General features: G+C 36.5%; 1 protein-coding gene across 5 annotated transcripts in view; it reads left to right on the forward strand.

Moving 5' to 3' along the window:
• TBC1D4 (TBC1 domain family member 4) overlaps positions 1 to 27212 on the forward strand; it is a 178937-nt gene that overhangs the window by 135377 nt on the left and 16348 nt on the right. For 3 of the 5 annotated variants that reach the window (XM_074387606.1, XM_074387607.1, XM_074387608.1), the window contains 6 exons: positions 1403 to 1567; positions 6035 to 6058; positions 13089 to 13246; positions 16081 to 16290; positions 19950 to 20108; positions 24770 to 24928. In XM_074387606.1, coding sequence (XP_074243707.1) covers positions 1403 to 1567; positions 6035 to 6058; positions 13089 to 13246; positions 16081 to 16290; positions 19950 to 20108; positions 24770 to 24928 — 875 coding nt within the window. The remainder of the gene's footprint in view (positions 1 to 1402; positions 1568 to 6034; positions 6059 to 13088; positions 13247 to 16080; positions 16291 to 19949; positions 20109 to 24769; positions 24929 to 27212) is intronic. The other 2 variants (XM_010341673.3, XM_010341675.3) reach the window with 2 other exon arrangements.

Below are 27212 nucleotides of genomic sequence, written 5' to 3' on the forward strand. Positions count from 1 at the left end.
TTTAAAAATCGCCTAAGTTACTTTCATACATGAGATAATATTTGATTATATTTTGTTACATAATAAATTAAAGCTAAATATGAAAATAGTTATCAATTGTATCTATAATAAGGTGATATCTATCAAGAAGACTATATATACATCGTAATTGATGGGCAGTGTCCACTAGCAGTGATCTTACATGATATTTAAAACAATTTAACAAAACGTTGTTTGACATTTGGTGAGAAACAGTAAAGAAGATAAACTTGGAATTATTTCCTTCTTCCTGTGTAACACAGATCAAATTTATATCTTAGAACTCATTTTGTTTTTCTTCTTTACCTATGAATCTGATACAGAAAATAGGGTTAAATAAACATGCTGGTTGGAGAGAAAAAAAATACAACTAGATATGAAAGGAGAAGGCTAATTTTTATATCAGGTGTTATCAAATTTGCCAGTATTTCCTTTAAGGTTTTATTTTCATTGTTGTTTTTTGAATGTTTCAAAATTTAAAAATGAGATATTTTACGATACAAAAATAAAATTAACAGAATTCATTATTCTCAGATTTTTTTTATTTTTTGGTGTGTGTGTATGTAAAGGATATTAAATGTTCATATGTATATCAAGATATTTAAATGATCACTTCCTTTATATTTACTCAAGACAATAGAACTGTTTTTTCCCTAGGAAAAAATATTTTCAAGAATGAAAGACATCAATCATTTTAGACGATAAATACCTTAATTCTTCCCTCTGTGTTCCACATTTTATAATGTATCAGTTCAAACAATTTCTATCACTATAAAAAGATGCTCTCTGTGTCATTGTGAAAACTTGCTATGGAAAGAATTTTCTAGATTTTGGGCTTTCAATTCAACCACAGTGGCACAATTCCACTGTCTTCAGGAAAGAACACGGACATCAATGTTTGTTGAGCCAAAGGCATTATGATAACTTCCAACAACCAAACATGTTGTTCTTAAGTATTTAGAAGGGTTTGTATCTTTAAAATAGTCAAAGTCTTTGAACTAGTGATAATCAGTCTTTCCTTCTGGAACTTGTTTCCTGTAATTATTTGTGCTTTCCTACTTTTTTCTCCCTTGAAGTATCTTTTGCATGTGAAAACAAATACTTTTTGTCCTCAGGTTGTTAAGAATTTTTTAGAGACAAACACAGATGCTTAGAAATACTGCGCAGATAAGGAATTCAAATTGTGAGAGAATGAAATTAGGTCATAGTTATCTAAATAGAGAACTGCATGTTTTTTTGTTTTTTCTTTAAACGTAAGATCCAGCCCTGAGCCTTAGGAAAGATTAAATCAATAGCAAGAACCTGTTTATATGCTTTTTCATAGTGAATGAAGAATTTGCCAAAATATAAATTAAGACAAATTTGCTGTATTTTCTGTACTCAGCACTCTTTCGTCAGTTCGACGCATGTACAAGGAGAGTAATTCTTCCTCCAGTCTTCCAAGTCTTCACACTTCCTTCTCTGCCCCTTCCTTCACTGCCCCCTCTTTCCTGAAAAGCTTTTACCAGAATTCAGGTAGACTGTCCCCACAGTATGAAAATGAAATCAGGTGAGATCAGTGTCCTCTGTTTGCAAAGCGAAATTTTCTGCAGTGATATGCTGATATGTTACTAAAAAGTGGTTGATTAATTTTGGAGTGACATTTATGCATCCCCGTGTTGTGCTTGTTCTAATCTGTTTCTAATATATTGGTTTCAATTCCAATTAATTTTATTAAGAAAACTTTTTCAACCAGTAGTTTTAAAGCTTTTTGATGACATGATTATCTTTTGAATTTTTTTTTGTATTATTTCTGTGTTTCTTTTTCTCAAACTACGAAGTCTAAGCTTTGTATTGTTAGCACGTTGATGCTGACATATACTAAGCAAAGCTTCCCTAATCATGCCTTTTATTTTCTTAGCCTTTCTAGACATATTTAATGGAATTCAAAAGGCAATGATTGAAAACAATTGTACTAAACTGATAGTTACAATAATATCTTTATTTTTAAGTATATGGAAAATTTCCTAGGCATTTCTTTGAGTTTTCAATGACAGACTTTTCTGAATCTCAATAAAAATCACACAGTGGTTTCAAGATCATATTGATAGCAACTCTTAGATAGGATACGGGATCTATGAGGGATCTCTTGAATCTTGTGAACATTCTATTTTGTTTTGTCTTTATCCCCAGTATGGAAAAGGTATAGCCTGTTAAATCTTACTGCTTGTTCTTTTAGTAACACAAAACTAGATGTAGTGATTTTTGGAGAATCACTTTTTAAAACAATTGAAATTATACATGCAATAATATTGATCACTCAAATTCTTAGTGGAGTGCTGAAGCCTCTAGAAAGTAGTGGGCTTAGTTGGGAACCTTCCTAAATTTGTGGGTGGAGTAGATGTTTGTGAGTTTCATTCCTGCTTCTGTATATAACGTGACTTATGCATTTTTGTTGCTGTATAGTGTTCCATTTCATACATTGCAGTTTATTCAGTCTCTTGCCGATGAGTATTTGGGTTGTTTTTCATTGTTTAATAATTGGCATTTTGTACTCATTAGAGAAATACATGTTATCCACTAGCCTGTGTGCCATTAACATCTTCTTGGATATTCTTTTGGCCTATTTATCTTAGACACAGGAAATGCTAAAAGTTAACAGATAACTAGGTAGCACTCACTCACTAGTTAAATTAGACTAATCCTTGAATTATCTCTGAGTGTCTTTTGTCCATGTATGCCTTTTTTTCACTTTGAGAGAGATAACCAATACTGGATTAATATAATTTTGATTCTGAACTTTCCTCTGAATTAGTACAAAGTCATGTTCAAATATTGAATTTGATTCATTGTGAAGAAAGTATATGAACAATTTACTGTAGCGTGCTTTCAAGAACAATCTTATGGCAGAAATTTTAAAGGAAATAAGCACAAAACTAGTGTAAGATATATAGGATACGAAATGAATTTAGAAAACCAGGAATATACATAAAGATATCAGTTGCCTCATCTCTGTAATCCTGCCTGCTAATAAGAACACAACACTTTCAACCAAACCTATTTGAATTTTCTTATTTATTTATTTATTTATTTATTTTTTTTGAGACGGAGTTTTGCTCTTGTTACCCAGGCTGGAGTGCAATGGCGTGATCTCGGCTCACCGCAACCTCCGCCTCCTGGGTTCAGGCAATTCTCCTGCCTCAGCCTCCTGAGTAGCTGGGATTACAGGCATGCACCACCATGCCCAGCTAATTTTTTGTATTTTTAGTAGAGACGGGGTTTCACCATGTTGACCAGGATGGTCTCGATCTCTTGACCTCGTGATCCACCCGCCTCGGCCTCCCAAAGTGCTGGGATTACAGGCTTGAGCCACCGCGCCCGGCTTGCATTTTCTTATTGTTATTTTTGGTTAGTGAGCATGTGGGGAATTCCAGTTTCCTTCCTGAGCGAACTAGGCCATTAAGAAGGTCAAAGGTTAGCTGTGACTAGGATGTAAAGCACAGAAGTGGTGGCTTCTGATTGTTCATACTGTTTAATGTAAGGTTATTCATTTGCTTTCAGGAGTTCCTGCTTAGTTGTCTGTATTACTTTTGCCAGTAGCTTCCCAAAGCCCTCTATACCTTATTCTAATAGAAGGATATTGAAGTCACAGGGCAAATACACATTAGTTTCAGGTTGCACAATTTCACCTTGTTGCCGCTGTGTTGTTTGAAGTGCTAAATTGAAATATATGGCAAACTTTTAAATTTCTAAGATCATTAAAAATCATTATTTTCTGTATGTTTTAATGTTTTTTTTTTTTTTTTGAGGCGGAGTTCCACTCTTGTTACCCAAGCTGGAGTGCAATGGTGCGGTCTTGGCTCACCCCAGCCTCTACCTCCTGGGTTCAGGCAATTCTCCTGCCTCAGCCTCCTGAGTAGCTGGGATTACAGGCACGCACCACCATGCCCAGTTGAGTTTTTGTATTTTTAGTAGAGATGGGGTTTCACCATGTTGACCAGGATGGTCTCGATCTCTTGACCTCGTGATTCACCCGCCTCGGCCTCCCAAAGTGCTGGGATTACAGGCATGAGCCACCGCGCCTGGCCTGTTTTAATGTTTTCTTGGTTGTATGCAATTCTAAAAATCTGAGAGTACTTTTTTGTACCCTTCTCTATACTTTTTAAGTTTGACAGCATAAAATCAATAGGCCAAAATTATACTTGAAAAAAATTGTTTTCCCAGAAAAGGACAATAATTCAAAGCACACAGCTCAGTGGATTATCACAGAGTGAACAGCGCTGTTTTTCCTTCACCCTAGTCAGTAAATGGAATGCTAGCAGCATGCCTGTGGCTCTTCCTATTTTCCCATCTGATCACCATCCGCATGCTGACCTCAGATATCCTAGATTAGCTGTGCTTGATTTTGAACTTTATATAAATGGAATGATACAGCCTATATTCTTTTATTTTGCATCTTTCACTGACATTCATTTGTGAGATTTATTTCTGTTTTAATGAGCATTTATTTTGTTCATTTTATTGGTATATAGTATTCCATTTAATATATGTCAATTTTTCCATTCTTTTGTGAATAGAAGACCTATGGGTTGTTTCTAGGTTTTTGGCTTCGAAGAGTCCTGTCTTCACTATTATTGTACATGTCTTTAAGTGTACCTACATATGCATTATTGATGAATATCTACACAGTAGTAAAGTTGTTGGACAAAATGCTCTCTTAATAGGTTTATCTCAACTAGTAAGTCACTTCAACATAAATTTACTAGTTAGAAGCTTGGAGAGTTTTTAAATTTGTATTTTGAAATAATTTCTAATTTATACTAAAGTTGCAGAAATATTTCAGAGGATTCCTGTTAGCCCTTTATTTAGGTTAATCAATTTTTTGTATTTTGCTACATTTGCTTTATAATTTTTGGTCCATTTACATATATATACATACTTATATATGCATATCTATATTTCCTCATTCTAAGCCATTTGTGATTAAGTTGCATGCATCGTATCCCTTTTACTCTTAAAACTTTAGGGTATATTTCCAAAGAAAAAGGATATTCAAGAGCATGGTTTCTGAACCCCACTGGCTTCTGAACTCTGCATTCTCATTACCACTTGTTTTAAAGAGAATATCATGTATACATAATTACCATGCTATTTGGAACTATTCAGAACAGTGAGGGGAGAAGGTTCGTAGCACTGTCAGTTATAATTTTGTTGTCACTGGGGAGTACCTAATATCTTATCTGTTGCATAAAATGGATTGCTAAATGTGCATAGTCAAGTAGGGAAATAGGATAGGGTAGGAGATAGGTTGACAATACTATTACTTTTTTTAAAAAGCACATTAATTTGAAATTTTAAATTCAGGTTAAGCATCCTTTTCCAGGACCGCTATCCTGAATTATTGAAAACATGTTAGGTTACTGTTTTTAAGCAGGCTGAGAAAAAGGAGCCAAGATCTTTTTAATAGTTGGTTAGTGGGTTTATTTGCACATAAATGAAATGATAGGGGAGAGGGACTGGGTGTTTTGTTTTTTTAACCTTACTGTGAATTAATTTTTTAAAGTTTAATGTTATTTCATTGTTTAGTAGTTAAACTATAATTCTATATGATGATATGGTATATTTTTATAACATCTGTTTATTAAGTATTATTATCACAGACATATTTGTTACTTGTTACAATTGCTTCTCAGGTTTTAAACCTGTACTTAAAAATTTATTTATATTGAAATTCATTGCTCAGAAGTAACTGACAGTCAAAAAAGTAAATGATAGCTATGATTTCTATTTACTTATAAAACTTTTCAATGAGAAAATAAAATCTTTGATGATGAAGTACTTTCTGGTAAAGTTTTTGTTTTATATTTCTCTTTATTCTGTGAAAAAAAATAGTGTAATTATTTATTGTGGTTCAGTATTGAAGTAACCATACCATGACTTATTGATGATTTACGGGAATGCCTTTTATTCTGAATCCTGATTTGGACATATCTCTCTGTGTATGCTAATTCCATTCCTTGTTTTCCTGTTGTACTAGACAGGACACTGCTTCAGAATCAAGGTGATTAGAGGTCTAAATATTTTTATTTTAGAAAATTATTCACAAATTCTTCCAACTGAATATCATCATTAGTTTAAAAAGCAGTTTTGTTTGTCTTCTGAATGCATGCCATCCTTCTGAGTGCTCTGAGGTCTATATAGTAGGGAAAATGTGACCCTTGGTGTAATCAGAGACCATTAATTACTATGTAAAATGTTGATTGCAAACAGAAATCCTGTTTCTACTCTATTCCATGCTGAAATTTCCTTAAAGCTATGCTGTGGCCTTCAACCAAAGCCTAATTTTAATTCTAAATTAATAGAAGTGAATTTGCTAGTTAAGGGATACATATGTACCTAAGTGGAGTTTATTCCAAATGCCAAGAAGATGCAGAAATGAGCATCCAAAATTGAATCTGCTTTTCAGCTGAAGAAGATTAATCTATTCTGTTCAACTAAATTCCTGTCACGTTGGTCACTTTGGGATACTGCTAAAGCCATTCAGATCTCCCATTTGTCCGGACACAGAAAACACCTAGTTCCTTATTATGGAAGTGTGACCACATCTGTAATGACATCTCTTGATTCACATGCTTTTGTTGTGACGAACATGCAGAATCACTGCTGAACCACCACTGCAAATAACTGTCCTCTGCTTTATTCCAGTTTCTACGTGTTGCTCTTATCATGAGCCCAGTGAAAAAGATGCATGCTCATCTTCCTATTTGGGGCCACTATTTAGATGTTTATGTAGCTGCTGTAAAAATATAATATTAAGTATTGCACTAGAATGAGATGTTCAAGGAGATAAAATTTTCAGAAAATTATTTTGGCAACAATGATAAGATTAGAAAGTGACTTTTTTGAGATTTGTAATTAGCAAGTGTCAGTCATAGTTAGGTGTAAGACCATTTAAATAATACTTCTTATCTATTCTTAAAAGCCTAATGGAAATGTTAGTTCTGCCTTGTGCCCTTTTAGGTTTTGCTACAGGTATGGAATTAGGTCTGTTTAATACTTTAGAGATAATCTAGCCTATGATATCCTTATTTTACACATGGTTAGATTGAACCCCAAAGAGGTTTTATATTTCACTTGATTTTTTTTTCAGCTTAGGTAATCAGGATATAAATAAACCTATGAGATACCCAGATATGTTTTAAATTCCAATATACTAAACTTCTTTTCTTAAAATCTGCAGTGTGTAGAGTTTAGGAAATAAAACTCTTTGTTCCTCTCCTTCTTTTATGTACGTGTTGTTCCACTGACTAATATATCTCTTTTGACTCATAGGTCAAATACTATATATTGATTTCCACTAGAATAGGTTAATCTCAATTTTATTTAATTAGTAAAGATTTTCCATACGATAACAGACATGTACGAGGTTGAAAGCCAGAACCTATATAAACTGTAGTGCACCTGATGCAATTATGAGTTAAATTGTACTGTGGATCCTTTAGAAAAAATATGGTTTCATTCCTATATTGTTCCACTTAGCCTTTCTTAAGGCTTACAAAGAGAAGGCTTTTTCTGCTTTCTGTTCAATAGTTGCTATCACACTAATCAAGTTTTGATATCCATCTTATATTGTAATTCATTGTGATTTAGATGTAGATTTAGCCAATGTGTAGTCATTTGTTTGGACTTTAGAGCTAGAGTCTTGCTGTGTCACTCAGGCTGAAGTGCAGACGCTGGGAGTTTCAGCGGGCTGCCAGAGGGCTGGGGGATAGGAGGCAGGTTGCTGATCAGCAGAACACCACCTTTGTAAGACTGGTCCTGACAGAAGAGTTTACCTTCGTGCAAAGTGTGTCTATGTTGCCCTGGCAGGAAGTAAAATCTGACTCCATTCTTCTTAAAGTTGAGTCTCTATGAGTGGTCATTAGAGCACCTTCGTTTTGTACAATAGTCAATGAATTAATTCTTTTTAAAGCAGGCAAGTAGGCTTTACAATTCTGTGTTAAAATAAGAAATATGATAAAGAGTTGATCTGGTAAAGGCTATAACTGCTTGTTCAAGGATATGTTAAAGGTTAAATTGAAGCCTTGACAAGTTCGTATTATAGCCAAAGCATTTCATGGATGCTGTATACAAAGGACTTGGAAATAGCTTTCCTACCCTATACTGGGGGATATATGTCATATGGGATATTTTCTCCCCATATAAAGTCTTAATTTGTGTTCATGAATTGTGGTTCTTAATTAATTGGTGAGTAATAAGAGAGAGCATATATGCAATATACCAATCAAAAATGGGTGGAAGTTTTCTAAGATATATTTCCTTCCTAGATATGCATTTTTAACTTTGTGAATTTCTGAGAGGTGATGCTGGTACAGAATACTTTTCCTGAATATGTCACTTGGGAAGCAGTTTTATAATACACGTTTAGATTCCCAAATACAAAAGAAGAAGGAAAAAATATTTTATGGAAACTTAAGGGAATGATTACAATTTGTTTCATCATTTTAAAAACGTAAGGATGATTAAAATACCAGTGTATGTATAATTAAGGTATTTTTCAATTGTTCCTCCTATCTACAATAAAAAGTATATACATTTTTGGAATGTAGTTAATTCAAAGCAAAGAAAAGGAAATGAGACATTTACGTAAATGAACACCTAATAGTACTCTGAATTTATTTCTCTGCTGTTATAAAGTTAATCCATTAAAAAATGGAAAGAAAGATATCCAACCAAGAGGCTTAGTGCTAACTGGAGACTTAATTTTTCACCAGAAATGCAAAGGATCCTGGGGTTCCCGACAGCCTTGTTTCTGGGGTCCTATAGAGCTTTGTTCAAAATGAATGCAAAGAGTATTTACACTGGCAGGCTAAGCTGCAGTGCCTAATGTCTGGATTCTGAACTGCCTAGGATTGAATCCTGGCTCCTTCACTTTATTATCCATGTGACTATGGGCAAGTTACTTAGCCTCTTTCTATTTTAGTATTGTCACTAAAAATGGTAGTAGTAATGACACCTACGCTATAAGGTTGCTGTGGGGATGAAATTAATTCATACTTGTAAAATGTTTAGAACAATTGATACCCGGCATGAAGTAAGTGCTTTCTGAGAGGCTTAGCTTTATTATTATTATGGTAAACACATGTTGTCTTGTTTTTATTTTTACTCAGAAAGTAGACACATTATGCTTGCTTGCCTAAGTTTAATTAAAGGAAACGTTAGTGTGATAACTGATGTTGTAATAAAAAAACAAACAAACCAAAAGAATTAAACTCCCTGCCCTCATCCCAGTGTAGCTTTTAACTTGGGTCATAAGAATTTTGATGCAGTGTTTCATGTGGTTTTGATTCTTGCAATTGCCACCTTAAGAATGTCAGATTGCTGACTAAATGTAAATCAAACAGGAAACTACCATAAGTTACATAATTGCACTGACTGCTTAAACCTTTGTTGGGAACTTGACTTCTGAATACAGATCTCTTATTAAAAGCAGAGCTGCTTTTGCCATATCTCAGCAACCAACTGCTTTTTCAAGATGTTGATTTTTAGTACAAGATAAAGGGTCAGTGGTATGTTATGTAAGTTCTTCTTTTCAGTATATTATTATCTTCTATTTTGACTGCTAATTTTTTGGCTTATTACTAGTCATTAAATTCTAGACATGGGAGAAAAATTTGTCATTGGGCAGTTTATTTATATGATAGGATTTAAAATTTTAGATTTATGAAATTTCCAAATGCATATCTGTGGGCTAATGTAAATACCGTATGCACCTCTTTTATAACATATTCCTCCCCACCCCCAAACCTTGTATTTTACAGGCAATCATGAAACTGATATGGGTATAACCCAGTTTTATTTTTAGTACCTTCTGAACACTTGGTATGTCATTGGCAGTGAATTAGAAGGTGATTCTTAAAAGCTGTATTAATTCCAGCATTAAAATATAAACATTTCAGAATCCTTTGATTTGGTCAACTCTGGTTTGGTAGAGCACTTTAAAAGTCAAGAGAAGTTAGTATTTGTTAACTTTTGCCCTGTGGGGCATTGAAAATAAGTGTATTTAAATAAGGATTTCATTTAGCTTTCAAAGCTTAAATTATAAATTAGATGCCTTTATATAGGAAAGAAATAACATTTACTAGAAAAAATGTGCTTTTTGTTTTTTATTAATGGCATTGTCGTGGTCTATACCTACCAGTGCCATCAACAGTTCAGAACATGCATTCAAGAAACAAAGCTTTTAGAGCTTTCTGCCAGAAGGACTTAAAGTCAGGACTCCCAATAAAGGGTTTTAAGAAGATAGATTTTTTATTTATTCCTGACATGGTAGCCTAGCCAATATTTTTGTCTATTTCACTTAACCTTCTGAGTTAATGTTTCATTTAGTTTTACAAAATGTTATTTTATTCAGTGGATGTTTATTGAGTGCTTATTATTTGCTCATTACTACACTAGAAGCTAGAAATATTCCTATGAACTGCGCATTTAGCAAATAACTGCAAGCAAGATCATGTTATAAAAATGAAGGTACTGAGTACTTCAGCAGTATTTATTGGAATGTAATTATATATAGAACATTTGAATCATATTTTTAAAAGGGAAATACTTGCATTAATGTTTTCCAAAGTGCAAATAAAGGCAAAGGAATATATATATATATATATATTTTTTTTTTCAATATTTCAGGAAGTTTTGTTGTTTTGTTTTGTTTTGTTTTGTTTTGAGACAGAGTTTCACCCTGTTGCTTAGGCAGGAGTGCAGTGGTGTGATCTTGGCCCATTGCAACCTCTGCCTGCCAGTTTAGAGTGATTCTCCCATTTCAGCCTCTGAGTAGCTGGGATTACAGTTGTATAATTAGCCACACCTGGCTAATTTTTGAGTTTTTAGTAGAGACAAGGCTTTGCCATATTGGCCAGGTTGTTCTCAAACTCCTGACCTGATCTGCCTGCCTTGGCATCCCAAAGTGCTGGGATTACAGGCATAAGCCACCATGCCTAGCCTCAGGGAGTTTTTCTTTGTTTGTTTTTTTGTTTTTAGAATTTTGTTTTGAGATGGAGTCTCGCTCTGTCACCCACGCTGAAGTGCAGTGGTACATTCTTGGCTCACTGCATCCTCCACCTCCCGTGTTCAAGTGATTTTTGTGCCTCAACCTCCTGAGTAGCTGGGATGACAGGTACCCGCCACCATGCCTGGATAATTTTTTTTTTTTTTGTATTTTTAGTAGAGACAGGGTTTCACCATGTTGGTCATGCTAGTCTTGAACTCCTGGCCTCCGGTGATCCACCTGCCTCGGCCTCCCAAGGTGCTGGGTTTACAGGCAGTGAGCCATGGCACTGGCCACTACCTCAGGGAGTTTTGAACAGTGGACACTTACTAGGGTTATAATGTTATCCTGGATACATAATAACCAGTTTGACTATATTAAGAAATATGTATCAAGTACTGTACTTTCTAAAGTATCACATTATAATACTTGCTGTCTGCATAGCAGCTCAGAACTCTTTTTTTTCAACTTTAATTTAGCTATTCCAGAAGTAATGTTTCCATAAAATAGATCCAGACTAGAACTAACTGAATTACCTGAGTAAGTAAAGAGATGATAGGCAGGTGCTGAATTGTTCTTCTCACTACTAATTGCCTCAACACTATTGAGTTCCTTTGAGAATCTGAGAGTGGCTCGTCTGGATGAGCTTTATTTCTGACCTCAGAACTATCCTTTTTGATTCCATCGAATGTCTTATACCTTCTTTTGCTGGTATCACCACTTGTAAATACTGGTATCCTCATCATTCTCTCAGGCAAACTCAACTGTGAAACTTGAAAATGTAAGATACTCCTACCACTAACAGCAACAATTACTCTGAGGTCTTCCAGCAGCCTAATTGGTCTCAAAAATAATTTTGAGTCATACTGACCTTTTTTGCAGATAGGTCTGGCGTAACTCAGAGTGGTCTTTTCTAGGAAATGAAATTTTTAGAGTAGAGGAGCATTTTCACATGCAGTAATATAGAATGATGTGACACCACTCCCTGTCCCCCAAAAATTGAGGGAGGTGATTCTGGAGTCAATTAATTTCAATAAGTTGGGGAATTTCTATACACTATTTCCTTGTTGGAGAGGTACAATGCATGCCAGTATATTAACAGTCTCTAACCAGTTCTGCTATAAAGAATTCTGTTTACATTTTTTTTAACAGTCTGGGTGTGGTACCTCATGCCTTTAATCCCAGCACTTCGGGAGCTGAGACAGGAGAATTACTTGAGCCCAGGAGTTTGAGACCAGACTGGGGAAAACAGTGGGACCCTGTTTCTATGAAGATCTTTTTTAAAAATAGCCAGGTGTGGTGGTGTGTACCTGTAGTCCCAGCTGCTCTGGAGGCTGAGGCAGGAGGATCTTTTGAGCCTGGGAAGTTGAGGCTGCAATCAGCTATGATCGCACCACTGCATTCTAGCCTGAGTAAAAAAATGAGACCTTATCTTACAAAATAAATAAATCAATAAAAATATAACAAGATCTATATTTTAACTTAGCTATCCAATCTTATTTGACCCTAGTTTTTTCTTAGTATGTCACTTAACAATAATCCCAAAGTTGACTCTTCTGCCTGTATTCAGTTTATCTTAGAAGACAGATCTTAAGAGTCATAGGCCATTAGAAACAGTCTTTATTGACCTATTCTATAAGAGCTCGAACAAAAGCTCTTCATGAGCCTTTTATGCAATATTTACCTTGTTTCGAATAAGCTCTTCATGTTACTTCCTTAGCAAAGCATGAGTTCATGACTTAAGCAACCTGTACTCCTCCTTACAAGTGCTTCTGTTCCTCAGATCAGAACTAGGACTGGTTGGCTGCTAAGGAATGAGTAGAAACAGGGGAGCTTCTCGTGACTGGGTTGTGGCCTAGATTGCAGTTTCCCCAAAATGTGGTGGCCTGGGTGACAGTGTGCCTGGTGGCTCATCGCTCCATGTTGCCTGTGGCTTGTGCTTGTCTATGGCAGAACTTGTGAATGGCTTGTGCTACCAGTTGGTTGTGAAGTGCCATGATGGGCAGCTCACCTTACAAGTGATATATTTATTTGCTTCCTACAGTGATGGAGAAGGGAGGAAAAGGACCCCGTCTTCCTGCAGCAATGAGTCCCTAAGCGTGGGCGGAACCTCTGTCACTCCTCGCAGGGTCTCCTGGCGGCAGCGCATTTTCCTCAGGGTGGCTTCTCCCATGAACAAATCTCCCTCAGCAATGCAGCAAGGTCTGTGTGGTACTCCCTAAGGAGCTGCTCCTTGTGAGTGTCAGAAATTAGCTCATGGAATGCAAATGCTGTGTATAAAGAGATTTAAGTGATTACAGTGTAGAAGCAACTTTCTGTGTGTGATACAGTGGTTTCCCTTTCAGGTATCATTAGAAAACATTAGACATTCAACACTTACTTGTTCAATGAATGAGTGAGTGAGAGAGTTTCCAAAAACGTGTACTTGTTGAGGGAACTATGATCATGCTAGGAAAGAAGTTGTATGTCCTTTTCTTTTTCTTTTTTTTTTTTTTCTTGAGAGGGGGCCTTGCTCTGTTGCCCAGGCTGAGGTTGCAGTGGTACAATCATAGCTCACTGTAGCCTTGAACTCCTGGGCGCAAGCAGTCATCCCATCTTAGCTTCCAAAGATCTTTTATTATTAGAAAAGCAACATAGTCTTTTATAAGAGCTGCACACAAAACAAAGTGACGTATAAATATTGAACAACAAAGGAATGTGTACAATACACTACGCAAATACTGAGCAAAAGAGAGCACAGGTAGCTCTCTTCGAGTAATTGGCTTATTAAAGCAAAAGCATCCAAAGAGGCAAACAAAAAGATTGAACAATCATGAGAACATACGCAATGATGTAAGAGCTAGAAAATAACACCTAAAAGAATGCTGGAGTGAAATCACTAAATTAATAGCTCTCATAGGAGATTTTAACATATTTCTCTCTAGAAATTAAATATAGATAATATTTGAGTAACACAAGTGAGTAAGCTTGACCTATATTTATACAGGACTTTGCCTCCTATGGAGAAAACTCATTCATTTTCAGTACACTTGGAACATTCATAAAATGTAATTATGTACCTGTCCACAAAGATGTTTAAGTAAATCTTTTTGAAATCCAGATAATCATGATCATTTATATGAATATTCTCTGACCACAATGCCAAAAAAGGAAAGAAACCACGGATTAGAAGACAACTAAAATGTTGGGGAATAGAAAACTACTCTTAGAAACTAGAAGGAAGAAAATGTGATGATTAGAGCCTTACCTGTTGAAACAAATCTACAGAGCAGTCAAAAGCCATGAGTGTATTAACATGAAATCAAGAAGGACAAAAATTAGTTGTACTGAGTGTTTAACTCAAAAAGCTAGTAAAGGAGCCAGATATTAACATTTAAAAACAACAGCAATAAAACATATGGAAGTAAATGATAAGAGTAGAGACAGAGATCAGTGAATTAAAAAAAAGAAAAAAAAAAAAACAAGAAAATAACTGGTATTACTAAAGATGAAGTTAACTCTGTCTGAGGTGGTCAGGAAAAGCTTCACAGAATAAATAGGTATTTATTTAAACTTGTTACTAGAAGAACCATGCTTCAGAAAGTAGGAATGACGAGGCTCTGGAGTCATTGGAGTGAACTTTGCAGATGAGAGAACCAAGAGAAACTCAGCATGATGGATGCAAAGAATGGGAGATGGAGGTATCAGTCAGCAAGTCTTAGTGGAGACCAGAATCTGAAGGGACTTAAACACTAGTCCCAGTTCATTCTTGGGAAATAAACAGCCATTGAAATGTCTTAAGAAATGTGCTCCTAGTTGTTAACAGGAAACTCACTGGTAGTAGTATGGAGAATGGCCTTGAAGGAAGGGAAGGAATGAGCAGCCTGTTAAGAGAGCGTTGAGGCCGGGCGCGGTGGCTCAAGCCTGTAATCCCAGCACTTTGGGAGGCCGAGGCGGGTGGATCACGAGGTCGAAAGATCGAGACCATCCTGGTCAACATGGTGAAACCCCGTCTCTACTAAAAATACAAAAAAAAACTAGCTGGGCATGGAGGCACATGCCTGTAATCCCAGCTACTTAGGAGGCTGAGGCAGGAGAATTGCCTGAGCCCAGGAGGCGGAGGTTGCGGTGAGCTGAGATCGCGCCATTGCACTCCAGCCTGGGTAACAAGAGCGAAACTCCGTCTCAAAAAAAAAAAAAAAAAAAAAAAAAAGAGAGCGTTGCACATGGAATACTACGAAGCCATTAAAAAGAATGAAATCATATTCTTTAGAGCAGCATGGATGCAGCTGGAGGCCATTATCCTAAGAATTAACACAGGAGCAGAAAACCCAGTACTGCTTGCTCTCACTTCTAAGTAGGAGCTAAACATTGAGTACACATGGAAACAAAGAAGGGAGCATTAGACACTGGGAGCCCCGTGAGGGTGGAGTGTGGGAGGAGGAGGAGGACTGAAAAATGACTTATCAGGTACTCTGCTCACTACCTGGGTGATGAAGTCATTTGTACACTGTACCCCAGAGTCATAACATAATTCACCCATTTAGCAAACCTGCACATGGACCCCTGAACCTAAAATAAAAGTTGAAAAAGAAAAAGGTGTTGCAGGAGGAGTGAGTAGAGGGAGTGCTGTGCTTGGCCAGGAGAGGCCCAGCATTGCTCAGTGGCTGTGCTTCTAACAGATTCTGATGATTGAGGTAGATCTTCAGAGATCACTGATACCTACCCGCTTCTTGTTCCTCACAGCCAGAGAATATACATAAGTAAATTGCAGAAGTGTTGGACTCAGGAAAGGCAAGTTGGTTTTGGGGCACCTATCTTACAGAGCTCTTTGGGTAGAAAGAAGAAGTGGTGAAATGACCTGTACTTTTGTTTCATCATGACAGGGAAATCCAGAAGGGGAATTCAGTCTAGCGAATTTACTTAAATATTAGTTCCAGAAACTAAGTTATAGGGAAAGCAGCTTTTGACATTTTTAAATGTAGAAGATCAGATGGGAAACTTGTGTCGTCTCGGTTACTGCTAAGGAATGCCTCTCACTGTGTTCTTCTCTGCAGATGGATTGGACAGGAGCGAGCTGCTGCCACTGTCCCCCCTCTCTCCAACCATGGAGGAGGAACCGCTGGTTATATTCCTGTCTGGGGAGGATGACCCAGAAAAGATTGAAGAAAGAAAGAAATCAAAAGAACTGAGGAGTTTGTGGAGAAAAGCTATACACCAACAAATCTTGTTGCTTCGAATGGAAAAAGAAAACCAGAAACTTGAAGGTTAGCCATTCTAACAGACTAAATGCTATGATGCTGTGATTTAAGAGTGTAGGTTAAACCTACCTTTCTCTCCCTCTACGTACCAGCCACACTCATTTTTGGACTGTGAGCTCACTGTAAGGTGATTGTTGATTTCCGTTTTTTGAGGTAGTTATAACATGGGAGAGGTCAGCTTCAGATATTTGGGGTTTTGCTTTAAACGAGTTTGCATTTTAAATAAATGTAAGACATTAGAAACCCTTAGAGTATATTTAGGTAAAATAGAATGTAGATAATAGAGAATCAGTGTATTTGATGTGACTGAAAGTTTATTATTTTAGTGTCACTTCTAAAAAATCCTTAAATATGAGAAAGCAGTTTTTTTTCTTTGAATGTGATTTTGAAGTTTCAGGTTAATTACATTCACAACAGGAGAAATATATCCACTTCAAATAAATTCTACTTAGATTGTATTCAATTTAACTATTTAATTATAATTACCTGTTATTAAGCCAAATCTGTTCCTATTTTTTATTAATGTTTTATAAATTTTTTGTTTAACAAAATTACATTCGAATCATTACATTTAGAATCAAATAATTTATAATAGCTTTTGTGCTATGTGAGGTACTTTATTACTAAGTTTATGATTACCAAATGCTTTAGAATGTGTTTTGCAGCCTTTGAAAGAATAATATAATTTACTCCAGTACTGACAGAATCACATGCTCAAAAATCCAAAAAACTGTATAAATGTCATTATTTTGGGAAAATCAGCTAACCTGAAAGGGCCTCATTTTTTTTTTTTTTTTTTTTTTTTGAGACAGAGTTTCGCTCTTGTTACCCAGGCTGGAGTGCAATGGCACGATCTCGGCTCACCGCAACCTCCGCCTCCTGGGTTCAGGCAATTCTCCTGCCTCAGCCTCCCGAGTAGCTGGGATTACAGGCACGCGCCACCATGCCCAGCTAACGGGCCTCATTTTTATACTTGTAAAATGAAAGATGAAAGATTTAACATAAGTGGTCATTTGACTTTTAAGATTTTTGGCACAAGTGAAATTTAGATATTTCTCTCACTTGCTTTTATTATTTTGTCTTTCATAAAGCTTTTTTAGTATGGGTAGTCCACATTTCTGAGTTTTATCATCTACCTTAAGATTGCTGTTACTATACCTGTGATTCAATTCAAGGTTTTATTTGAACGATATATTGTTTGCAAGAGCACATTTTAAAAAATTGCTGTTAGCATAATGAAAAAGTACATCGGATTTTAAATAGCCTTTGGAAAAACATCTTCTTTTCATTTAAATAAAAATGCCATTAATTGTCATTGACATAATTTTAAAAGTTTGGTGTGATGAATGGTATGCCCACTTGAGGTTTCAAAGGCTTCAAAAGAAATTGAATTCATATTTGTAAGCAAGTGGTTATATCTTGAACTAACTCAAATAAAGAGGTTGAAAGAAGAAGATGGTCATCATTCCTTCAAAAAATTTAATGCATTAAACTATATTTCACTTGGGAGTATGTACAAATAAAATCTGATATTAAATATCAAAAGATAGTTTCAGAATCATAGGCTATTTGAAGCAGAAATAGCCTTAGAGATTACTTAGCTAGATTCTTCATTCTACAGCAAAAGTAGTGACTGGCTTGGGGAAGGTAGGGAATTAACCTAAGGTCAGATAGTGACATACTGGCAGAGCAAGTACCAAAACTCAGGTTTATTCATCCTGGTTCTCGGGCTTTCCCCAGTACCCCACAGTATTTCTCAGCTACGTGTGTTAATATAAAGAAACGAATGTTCTAATATAAATGGCTTCATGTGTATTCTGAGGTCAGTTATACTATAAGATTTTAGAGGGTAAGAAAGGAGGTGACATTTAGAATATATTCTCAGAAACTTTTATCGGTTCTCAGTTTCTCTGCTTATGTGACAAAGATGAAAAATAGTTTAACCTATGAAATTTTAACCAATGGATAATTATTTCTTGATAGTTCTTCAGTGTTTTCTAGTTAAACAGTTAAGGGCAGATATTAACTCTCCCTACTCACCATTTTATCCTCAGGCTGTGTGGCTAGCACTTAAGTTTGTTATTATTTTAAATGCACAGTAATCTAGAGAAGATTAGAGAAGAACTCTAAGGAAGTATTATGTTTTGTCCATTGTGAAGAAAATAATTAGTAAAGTTATATATAGGAGTATATTTGTTTTTAGCCTTAATAAACCCATGCCTTTAAAAAATTATTTGGTTATCAGAGAAATATAAAGCAAATAGCCAAACACCCAAGCCAAACAGTGTTAGAAAGCCATCTGTAGTATCCAGAAGGAATAGTTTTGTCCTGCAACTTATCTTTAGATTATGTCTGGACTTTTAAGTAGGAATTTTTACTGCCTTGCTTGAATAACAGTTTGTTGTAAGATATTTTAAGTCTTTTGAAATGGTTTCAAACATACTAAGTAAAGAGTAACTTTCATTCTGCTATTGTTTTTGTGCTGTCGAGGACTTGGGATGCGTGACAAAGATTTGTGTTTCAGGAGGTAAGGTGGCCGAGCACTGTGAGCATGCGTGAATACTGATTGCTCTGAGACGTTCCCGTCCACTGGGATCCTAATGAAGAGAAGAAATAATACACTTGTGTCTGTTCTTCCTTCTCTTTTAAAATCAATTTGTCACGAACAAGACCAAATCAAGATACTGGTTGCTTTTATAGACATTGCTTTTAATGAGCTCTGGGCATGTATGTTAGATCATCAAATTACGGATAATTCTGTATTATTTAAAAAGTAGAATTAGTGTTAACTTCAGTGAAAGGAAATTTTCTTTTTAAGTTTATTACAAATGAACACAGGAAGGCTGGGTGCAGTGGCTCACACCTGATATCCCAGCTCTTTAGGAGGCTGAGGTAGAAGGATTGCTTGAGGCCAGGAGTTTAAGACCAGCATGGGCAACATCGCGAGATCCCATCATTACAAAATTCTGTCAAGTTAGCCAAGCATAGTGGCACATGTGTGTAGTCCCAGCTACCCAGGAGGCTGAGATGGGGGCTTAGGAGGTTGAGGCTGCACTGAGCTATGATTGCACCACTGCATTCCGGCTTGGAGTACAGAGTGAGAACCTGTCTCTAAAAAACAAAAGCAAAAACAAAAGAAAGAGAAAATAATGAACAGAGGAATGCATAAGCTAGTTTTATTAGTTATTGAGAGCAGTGTGGATAACTCTGGAAGCAGTTATAAAAATATATCATGTTATCATGGTTATAGATTTTTCAAATCAAGTCCTTGTCTTCTCACATATGGCACATATAAAATATTAACACTTTCATGGTGTTTAAGATGATATGAGGTATCATTTCCAAGTCTCTCTGTCAGATTTGTCAAAAAATTGAAAATTATAGAATGATCGACTTTTTATGCTCAGCAGAGTTACCGTATGTAAGATACAGAGTAAAACCTCCTTAGGAAATTATTCCTAATTTTTTTTTTTCACATGAAATGACTCAAAGCTTGAGATCCCTTTCAGGTATTCTCAATTTGTTTTAAATTTTCTTCTTAAGAATAGATTACCAGTTAATTCCTGAAAGTCATTTGGTATGGTTTTACAAATGCAATCAAATGTTTAAAATTTTACATTTTAAAAACACATTGGTCATATGTAAATTCTCTCTTTTTTCCTTAGCAAGCAGAGATGAACTCCAGTCCAGAAAAGTTAAATTAGACTATGAAGAAGTTGGTGTGTGTCAGAAAGAGGTCTTAATAACCTGGGATAAGAAGTTGTTAAACTGCAGAGCTAAAATCAGATGTGATATGGAAGATATTCATACTCTTCTTAAAGAAGGTATTTGGGATAATCTCAATAATCTTTTTTTTAAAAGAAAAGCCTGGGGGATATTTGTTGTTGTTGTTGTTTGATTTGTGGAACTCAGATGTTATTTTGTCCTTTTGTTTTGCTTATTAAAAAAAGAGAAGTAATTTGTTTCTTCCTGTAGTTTAGTGATTGTCTCTGAGGAGGTAACACAAACCTTTTCTATTGTTTTTTTTTTTTGCTTACTTCAACCAGCTATTTTCAGCTTGGTGGTGTTGTATACCAAGGAGGAAGTGCATGCATTGATACAAATCTTTGATCACTGCCATAAAAATATTAATAATTCAGTCCTTTAAACTTGACTCATTTTCATCATTTGGTCAGAAGTAATTATTTACATATATGTGTATATGTACATGAATGTGTATCTATACTTTTATGTATTTATACTTGTAGATTTATATTCTGGTTAAGTAATCAATCAGTTTTCTTTCATCCATTCATTTCTTCACTAATTTTGGAGAAGTTCCTTTTATTTAGCCATTGCATTTATTCTTTTCTTGCTGCTATGTCATATAAGAATGCCTGATATTTAAGAATTTTAAATTTAAAAATAAAACTAGTAAGTCAATTTTTAGTTGCAATTTCTGTGACTCAGATTAAATATGTTAAAATTAGAATCTCCATGGCCTGCATAAACCATGGGTGTAAAATAAAAATTCCAAAATACCCAGAGAAATCCTATAATAAATGCTATTTTAAAATCCTATGCTAATGTGTGTGACTGTTGCACAGTTAAATTTAAATTAAGGTAAGATTTATTTTGAAAGCTGCCACATTGACAAGCTGAATATAGTGTTTTTTATCCTTGAAGATAAGGAAATCCTAAAGATTTTCATTGAATGCTTTATTTGGGAGACACTATAGTGGTTAACAGAATGTCTGTGAGATATAGATTATACCATTCTTTGGCACGACTTTCAAAGATGTTTTAGGAGTGCTTATTCTTTCCATTTCTTTTCTTTTTCTTTTTCTTTTTCTTTTTTTTTCAGACAGAGTCTCTTGCTTTGTCGCCGAGACTCAACTTCTGCCTCTTGGGATCAAACAATTTTCCTGCCTCAGCCTCCTGAGTAGCTTGGGACTACAGGCACCCACCACCATGCCCAGCTAATTTTTGTGTTTTTAATAGAGACAGGGTTTCACCATATTGGCCAGGCTGATCTCGAACTCCTGACCCTGTGATCCACCTGCCTCGGCCTCCCAAAGTGCTGGGATTACAGGCATGAGCCACTGCTCCCGGCTCTTCCCATTTCTTACTGGATACAGTTTAAATTTCTTGACCCTTTGCCCAAGGCCTTTGTATTAGTCCATTTTTATGCTGCTGTTATGGACATATCCAAGACTGAGTAATTTCTAAAGAAAAAAAAGGTTTACACCTTGCCATGTATGTAACTTTGCAACAATCCTGCATGATCTGCACATGTACCCCAGAACCTAAAGTAAAATTTAAAAAAACAAAGAGGTTTAATGGATTCACAGTTCCACATGGCCGGGGAGGCCTGACATTCATGGTGGAAGGCAAAAGGCATGTCTTACATAGAGGCAGATGAGAGAAAATGAGAACCCAGTGAAAGGGGCTTCTCCTTAAAAACCCATCAGATTTCATGAGACTCACTAACTACCATGAGAACAGTAGGGGGAAACTGCCCTTTTGATTCAATTATGTCCCACCAAGTCCCTCCTACAAAACATGGGAATTATGGGAGCTAAAATTCAAGATGGGATTTGGGTGGGGACCCAGCCAAACCATATCATTCCTCTCTAATCTCTCCTTCCACCTCTCTGATCTAATTTTTTGTCTCTCCTTACCTTGCATTGTGTGCTCTGGAGACACTGAACTATTATACTTTGAGTGCTGATCTGCCCTATGCTATTTCTTGCATGGAATGTTCCAGCCCTCTCAACTCTCCTTCTTTCTTACCTTTCTACATCCTCATTTCCCATCTCCCTTTCTTTCCATCCCATCCTCTTCTCACTCCTCTTTCCTCCATCCATATCAGGGCATTCATGTGGTCTTCTCCTGGAGTGACTGCCACCTGTGTTCCAAGCCTGGAGCAATCTGTTGTGCCTCAGGTCCCTCAAATACCATTTCCTCAGAGCACCACCCCTGTCACCCCACCAAAATCAATTCATTGTCCTTTGTCATTCTCTTTCATAATTATACTTAATCATAATTTATAATTTAATATTTATGTATGTATTTGTTTAATGTTTTTCTTACCCACCGCTGCACACCTGACACCTAAGACAGTACCTTGCACTCATTATTTACTGAATGAATGGAAGAATGAATGAATGAGATGATTTTCCTGAGAATGGATTTCTTTATCACTCAGCAATGAGGTATCCTGACTGCCTTGCTTTATTCTCTGCTATATACTGGATGCTCAAGAAATGTTTGTTTAACTGGAATGAAGTTACTTTTTGTACATATATTATTGGATGGATAATAAAACTGCCCACTCATGTTATCAGTGATTCATTTAATGGGCTGATAGTTACCTTCTAAAAATGTCATTTTCTATGTTGTCATTCATTCATTCATTCAACAAACATATGAGCAGCAAGGTGTATTCTTGGATTTTATCATATGGAGATGAAAATATGCTTGCTATTCTCAAGGACCATTTAAGTAGGGGAAAGAGACATAGAGCTAACTGTAATCTAATATGGTAATGCTGTAGTATGAGTCAAATAGTATGTGAAAAGGGACTGATTACATCTCGATATGTTAGGGAGAGTTTCAACAGAAAAGGTGATACTCAAGCTCATTCATGAAAGATGAATAGATATGTAATGGGTAGTCAAGTGAGGGAGCTTGAAATTCCATAAAGGCAACAGTAGGAGCAAAAACTAGAGGAATGGAAATGACCACAAGCGTTTAGTCTACAGCAGGGACTGGGAAGTAATGGGGCTTAGAAAGGTAGTTTGGAACTCGTGAAGGCCTTATAAATCATGCCAGCAAGCCTTGGTTTCACCTGTCTGACAATAATACTTTCAGCTTGTATAAACTGTGGCATTCAATCAGGAGGGATTATGGCCATTAAGCCTTTCCTTAACTGGCGGGAGCAAAGGAACCCATTGCAGATTCAATCTGTCCAAACTGAAAACTCATAGTGAGTAAAATAAAGTGGCCTGCACTGTGCAGAATTGAATTCTGTCCCTCCCAGTGCTTACTTCATGTCCCTTGTCATAAAAAAACAGTCACAGCATCCTTGAACTGCTGGTGATACATTTTGGTGTTCAAGCATAATAATGTTTCATTATCTGTGCTAAGCATTTTTTTCTCAAAGCCCAAATGATGTTCTGGAGCATGTCAGTTATGCCTTATTGTTTACTACTTTTATTATTATTATTATTTGAGACAGAGTCTTACTCTGTCTCCCAGGCCGGAGTGCAATGGCGCAATCTCGGCTCACTGCAACCTCCCTACCCCAGGTTCAAGTGATTCTCCTGCCTCCGCCTCCCGAGTAGCTGGGATTACATGGTGCATGCCACCATGCCTCCTAATTTTTATATTTTTCATAGAGACAGGGTTTCACCATGTTGACCAGGCTGGTAAGGAACTCCTATCTCAAGTGATCTGCCCACCTTGGACTCCCAATGTGCGGAGATTATAGGTGTAACTTTGCAACAATCCTGCATGATCTGCACATGTATCCCAGAACCTAAAGTACAATTTAAAAAATAAAAAAAGAGGTTTAATGGATTCACAGTTCCACATGGCTGGGGAGTGGAATGTGGGGAGGCTTCACATTCATGGTGGAAGGCAAAAGGCATGTCTTACATAGAGGCAGACGAGAGAAAATGAGAACCCAGTGAAAGGGGTTTCTCCTTAAAAACCCATCAGGTTTCATGAGACTCACTAACTACCATGAGAACAGTAGGGGAAACTGCCCCTTTGATTCAATTATGTCCCACCAGGTCCCTCCTACAAAACGTGGGAATTATGGGAGACTCAACTTCTTGTTTGAACCCATCAGGCAGAAGTTGAGTCCCACCGCTCCCGGCCTATTATTGCATTTTTAATGCCCACATAAGAATGCTGTTTGATTCTGTGCTTTAAAGTTACTTGTTGTTGGCAAATATTTAGTTTTGTAAATGAGGATTAGCATTTGTTGCTATGCTCAAGCCAAATAAAGGGTGAAAATAGGCAGTAACACACTTAGGGATTTCAGGATTTGGCCTCTGAAACCAGACTTCTGGAGTTCTAATTCTAAACTGCCACTTCCTAGTCATGTGAATTCGGGGCAATTACTTAATCTTTTTCTGCCTCAGCCTTCTGTCTATAAAGTAGGCCTAATAGTAATTGCCTACGTTATAGTCAAGTCATTTTCTGAGTGCATGTGCTTCATAGCTAGGTACCCTCAATAAATGTTCTATTAATGCTTAGTCAGCGATAGGCGATGTTATTGTTAAGTCTGTTTTATGGTAAGTGTTATATGAGGGTTTTCTTTTGCTAGACATCAGGAGCTATAGGATTAAGCTTTTCAAAATATTCTTCTGTCAATCGTATTGTGTGGTCTTAGGGTGGCGTGCAATGTACAGCTGTCTGTTTACATAGTGAATCAACTGGGATCTAGCAGCTTCATTCTGGAAACCAAGGCCTTGCTTATTTATCTCCTTGATTGTAGGAGTTCCCAAAAGTCGACGAGGAGAAATTTGGCAGTTCCTGGCTTTACAGTACCGCCTGAGACACAGATTGCCTAATAAGCAGCAGCCTCCCGACATATCCTATAAGGAGCTTTTGAAGCAGCTCACTGCGCAGCAGCATGCGATTCTCGTGGATTTAGGTACGTTTGTCATGCGGATTATAATTCACAAAAGTAAACAGCTGGTCCTTCTGTCGAGTTTGTTTTTTTTTTTTAATTTTGTTTGTTCTTGGTGTTGATGAAGAGTACCTGTTGGCATGAACAGAGCCGCTAACTTTCCCCTTTACTGAGGGCAAGTTGGCCTTCTACCTGATTGACGATCCCATAAATGCCTGTGTATTAAATGAAGTTTTCACCACAAAACTTTGCCTCTGTGAAGGGAACCATCTTATATTTAAATTATTATAAAGGTTATATGATAGGGTGCTCTCAGCATTTTGAATAACTGACTTTTTAGGGCAGATAGGTGTATCTTAATCAATGCTGGTTTTAGAATAGGTTAAAAGGGGGACCAAAAAATTTAGTGAAGGTGCACTAGGTAGTCCGCATTGCTGAAAACGGTCCTTTGTATGTCACTTTAAAAAGCACCACAATAAGTTGTGTTGGTAGAAATGATGACCGTACACCTATAGGGTGAGTGAAAAATCAGTTGCCGTAGTAGTGTAGGAATGGGTACTGATGACCTTGGGGAGACTTTCCAGTGACAGATCATAAAGCAGTCTTTGTAAATGCTGAGTTTCAAAGAACTTATGGAAATAAAATTGGTTTGAGGTTTAACAATTTTATTGTCTCTCATTTTCCTCTAGACTAATATACTTTATTATTTTAAAATATCTACATTATTATAGTAAATATTATACATTGGCATTTGACCATTTTATTTGTGTACTCTTAAAAGTTGATATATCTCAGGTGGCCAGATAACCTTATTTGAGCCCATTTGGAAAAATACAAGATTACCTTATGCGTGGGGTCATCTTATAGCAGGGCATATGAAAAATCACCAGCCAAACTCTAGTTTTATTATTCCTTTTGGATGACAGATGGCTCTTGTTGGGAAAGGACCCAGCTCAGTTAATTATTTTTTTGAGCCCAGCAGACTTAAAAAGGGATTTTACAGAGAAACTGAAAACTTGAGTTTTTGTGCTGATTGTGCCACTAATTGTGGTCTTAGATGTGTTACCTTGCTTCTGAGTGTCAATGCTCCCTACTAAGTGGGGACATTGAACAAAGCAATCCCTGTGTTCCCAAGCAAATCTGTGGTTCTCTGACCATAAATTGGTGATACAATCAGGGTTAGTCATGATATCCTATCAAAGAGAGAGAATGAGATCACATTACAGTCCGACAAAAATGGAGCAAGAATCAAGTTAATGGATAGAAAGAGTATTTATAGTTTTCTTTAGTAAAAAAGTTCTTTAAATTGCATTTTAGGTTTTGGGGTACATGTGAAGAACAGGTAAGATTGTTGCATAGGTACACACATGGCAGTGTGGTTTGCTGCCTTCCTCCCCATCACCTATATCTGGCATTTCTCCCCATGTTATCTCTCCCCAACTCCCCACACCCCACTGTTCCTCCCCTATTCCCCACCCCCAACAGACCCCAGTGCGTGATGCTCTCCTTCCTGTGTCCATGTGTTCTCATTGTTCAACACCCACCTATGAGTGAGAACATGCGGTGTTTGATTTTCTGTTCTTGTGTCAGTTTGCTAAGAATGATGGTTTCCAGGTTCATCCATGTCCCTACAAAGGACACGAACTCATCATTTTTTATGGCTGCATAGTATTCTATGGTGTACATGTGCCACATTTTCCCTGTCCAATCTATCATCGATGGGCATTTGGGTTGGTTCCAAGTCTTTGCTATTGTAAACAGTGCTGCAGTGAACATTCGTATGCATGTGCCCTTACAATAGAATGATTTATAATCCTTTGGATATATACCCAGTAATGGGATTGCTGTGTCAAATGGAATTTCTATTTCTAGGTCCTTGAGGAATTGCCACACTGTCTTCCACAATGGTTGAACTAATTTACACTCCCACCAACAGTGTAAAAGTGTTCCTATTTCTCCACATCCTCTCCAGCATTTGTTGTCTCCAGATTTTTAATGATGGCCATTCTAACTGGCATGCGGTGGTATCTCAATGTGGTTTTGATTTGCATTTCTCTAATGACCAGTGATGATGAGCATTTTTTTCATATGTTTGTTGGCCTCCTGTATGTCTTCTTTTGTAAAGTGTCTGTTCATATCCTTTGCCCACTTTTGAATGGGCTTGTTTGTTTTTTTCTTGTAAATCTGTTTTAGTTCTTTGTAGATTCTGTATTTAAGTGAGAAAGTAAAACTATAATTTTAAAAATTGCTTATTTGGCTCTACCTGTAGTCATCTGTGTTTCTTGAGTATGTAGTTGTTATTTTCTCA

This window comes from Saimiri boliviensis, chromosome 16 (assembly GCF_048565385.1).
Source record: "Saimiri boliviensis isolate mSaiBol1 chromosome 16, mSaiBol1.pri, whole genome shotgun sequence".
In the NCBI taxonomy this organism is placed as follows: Eukaryota; Metazoa; Chordata; class Mammalia; order Primates; family Cebidae; genus Saimiri; species Saimiri boliviensis.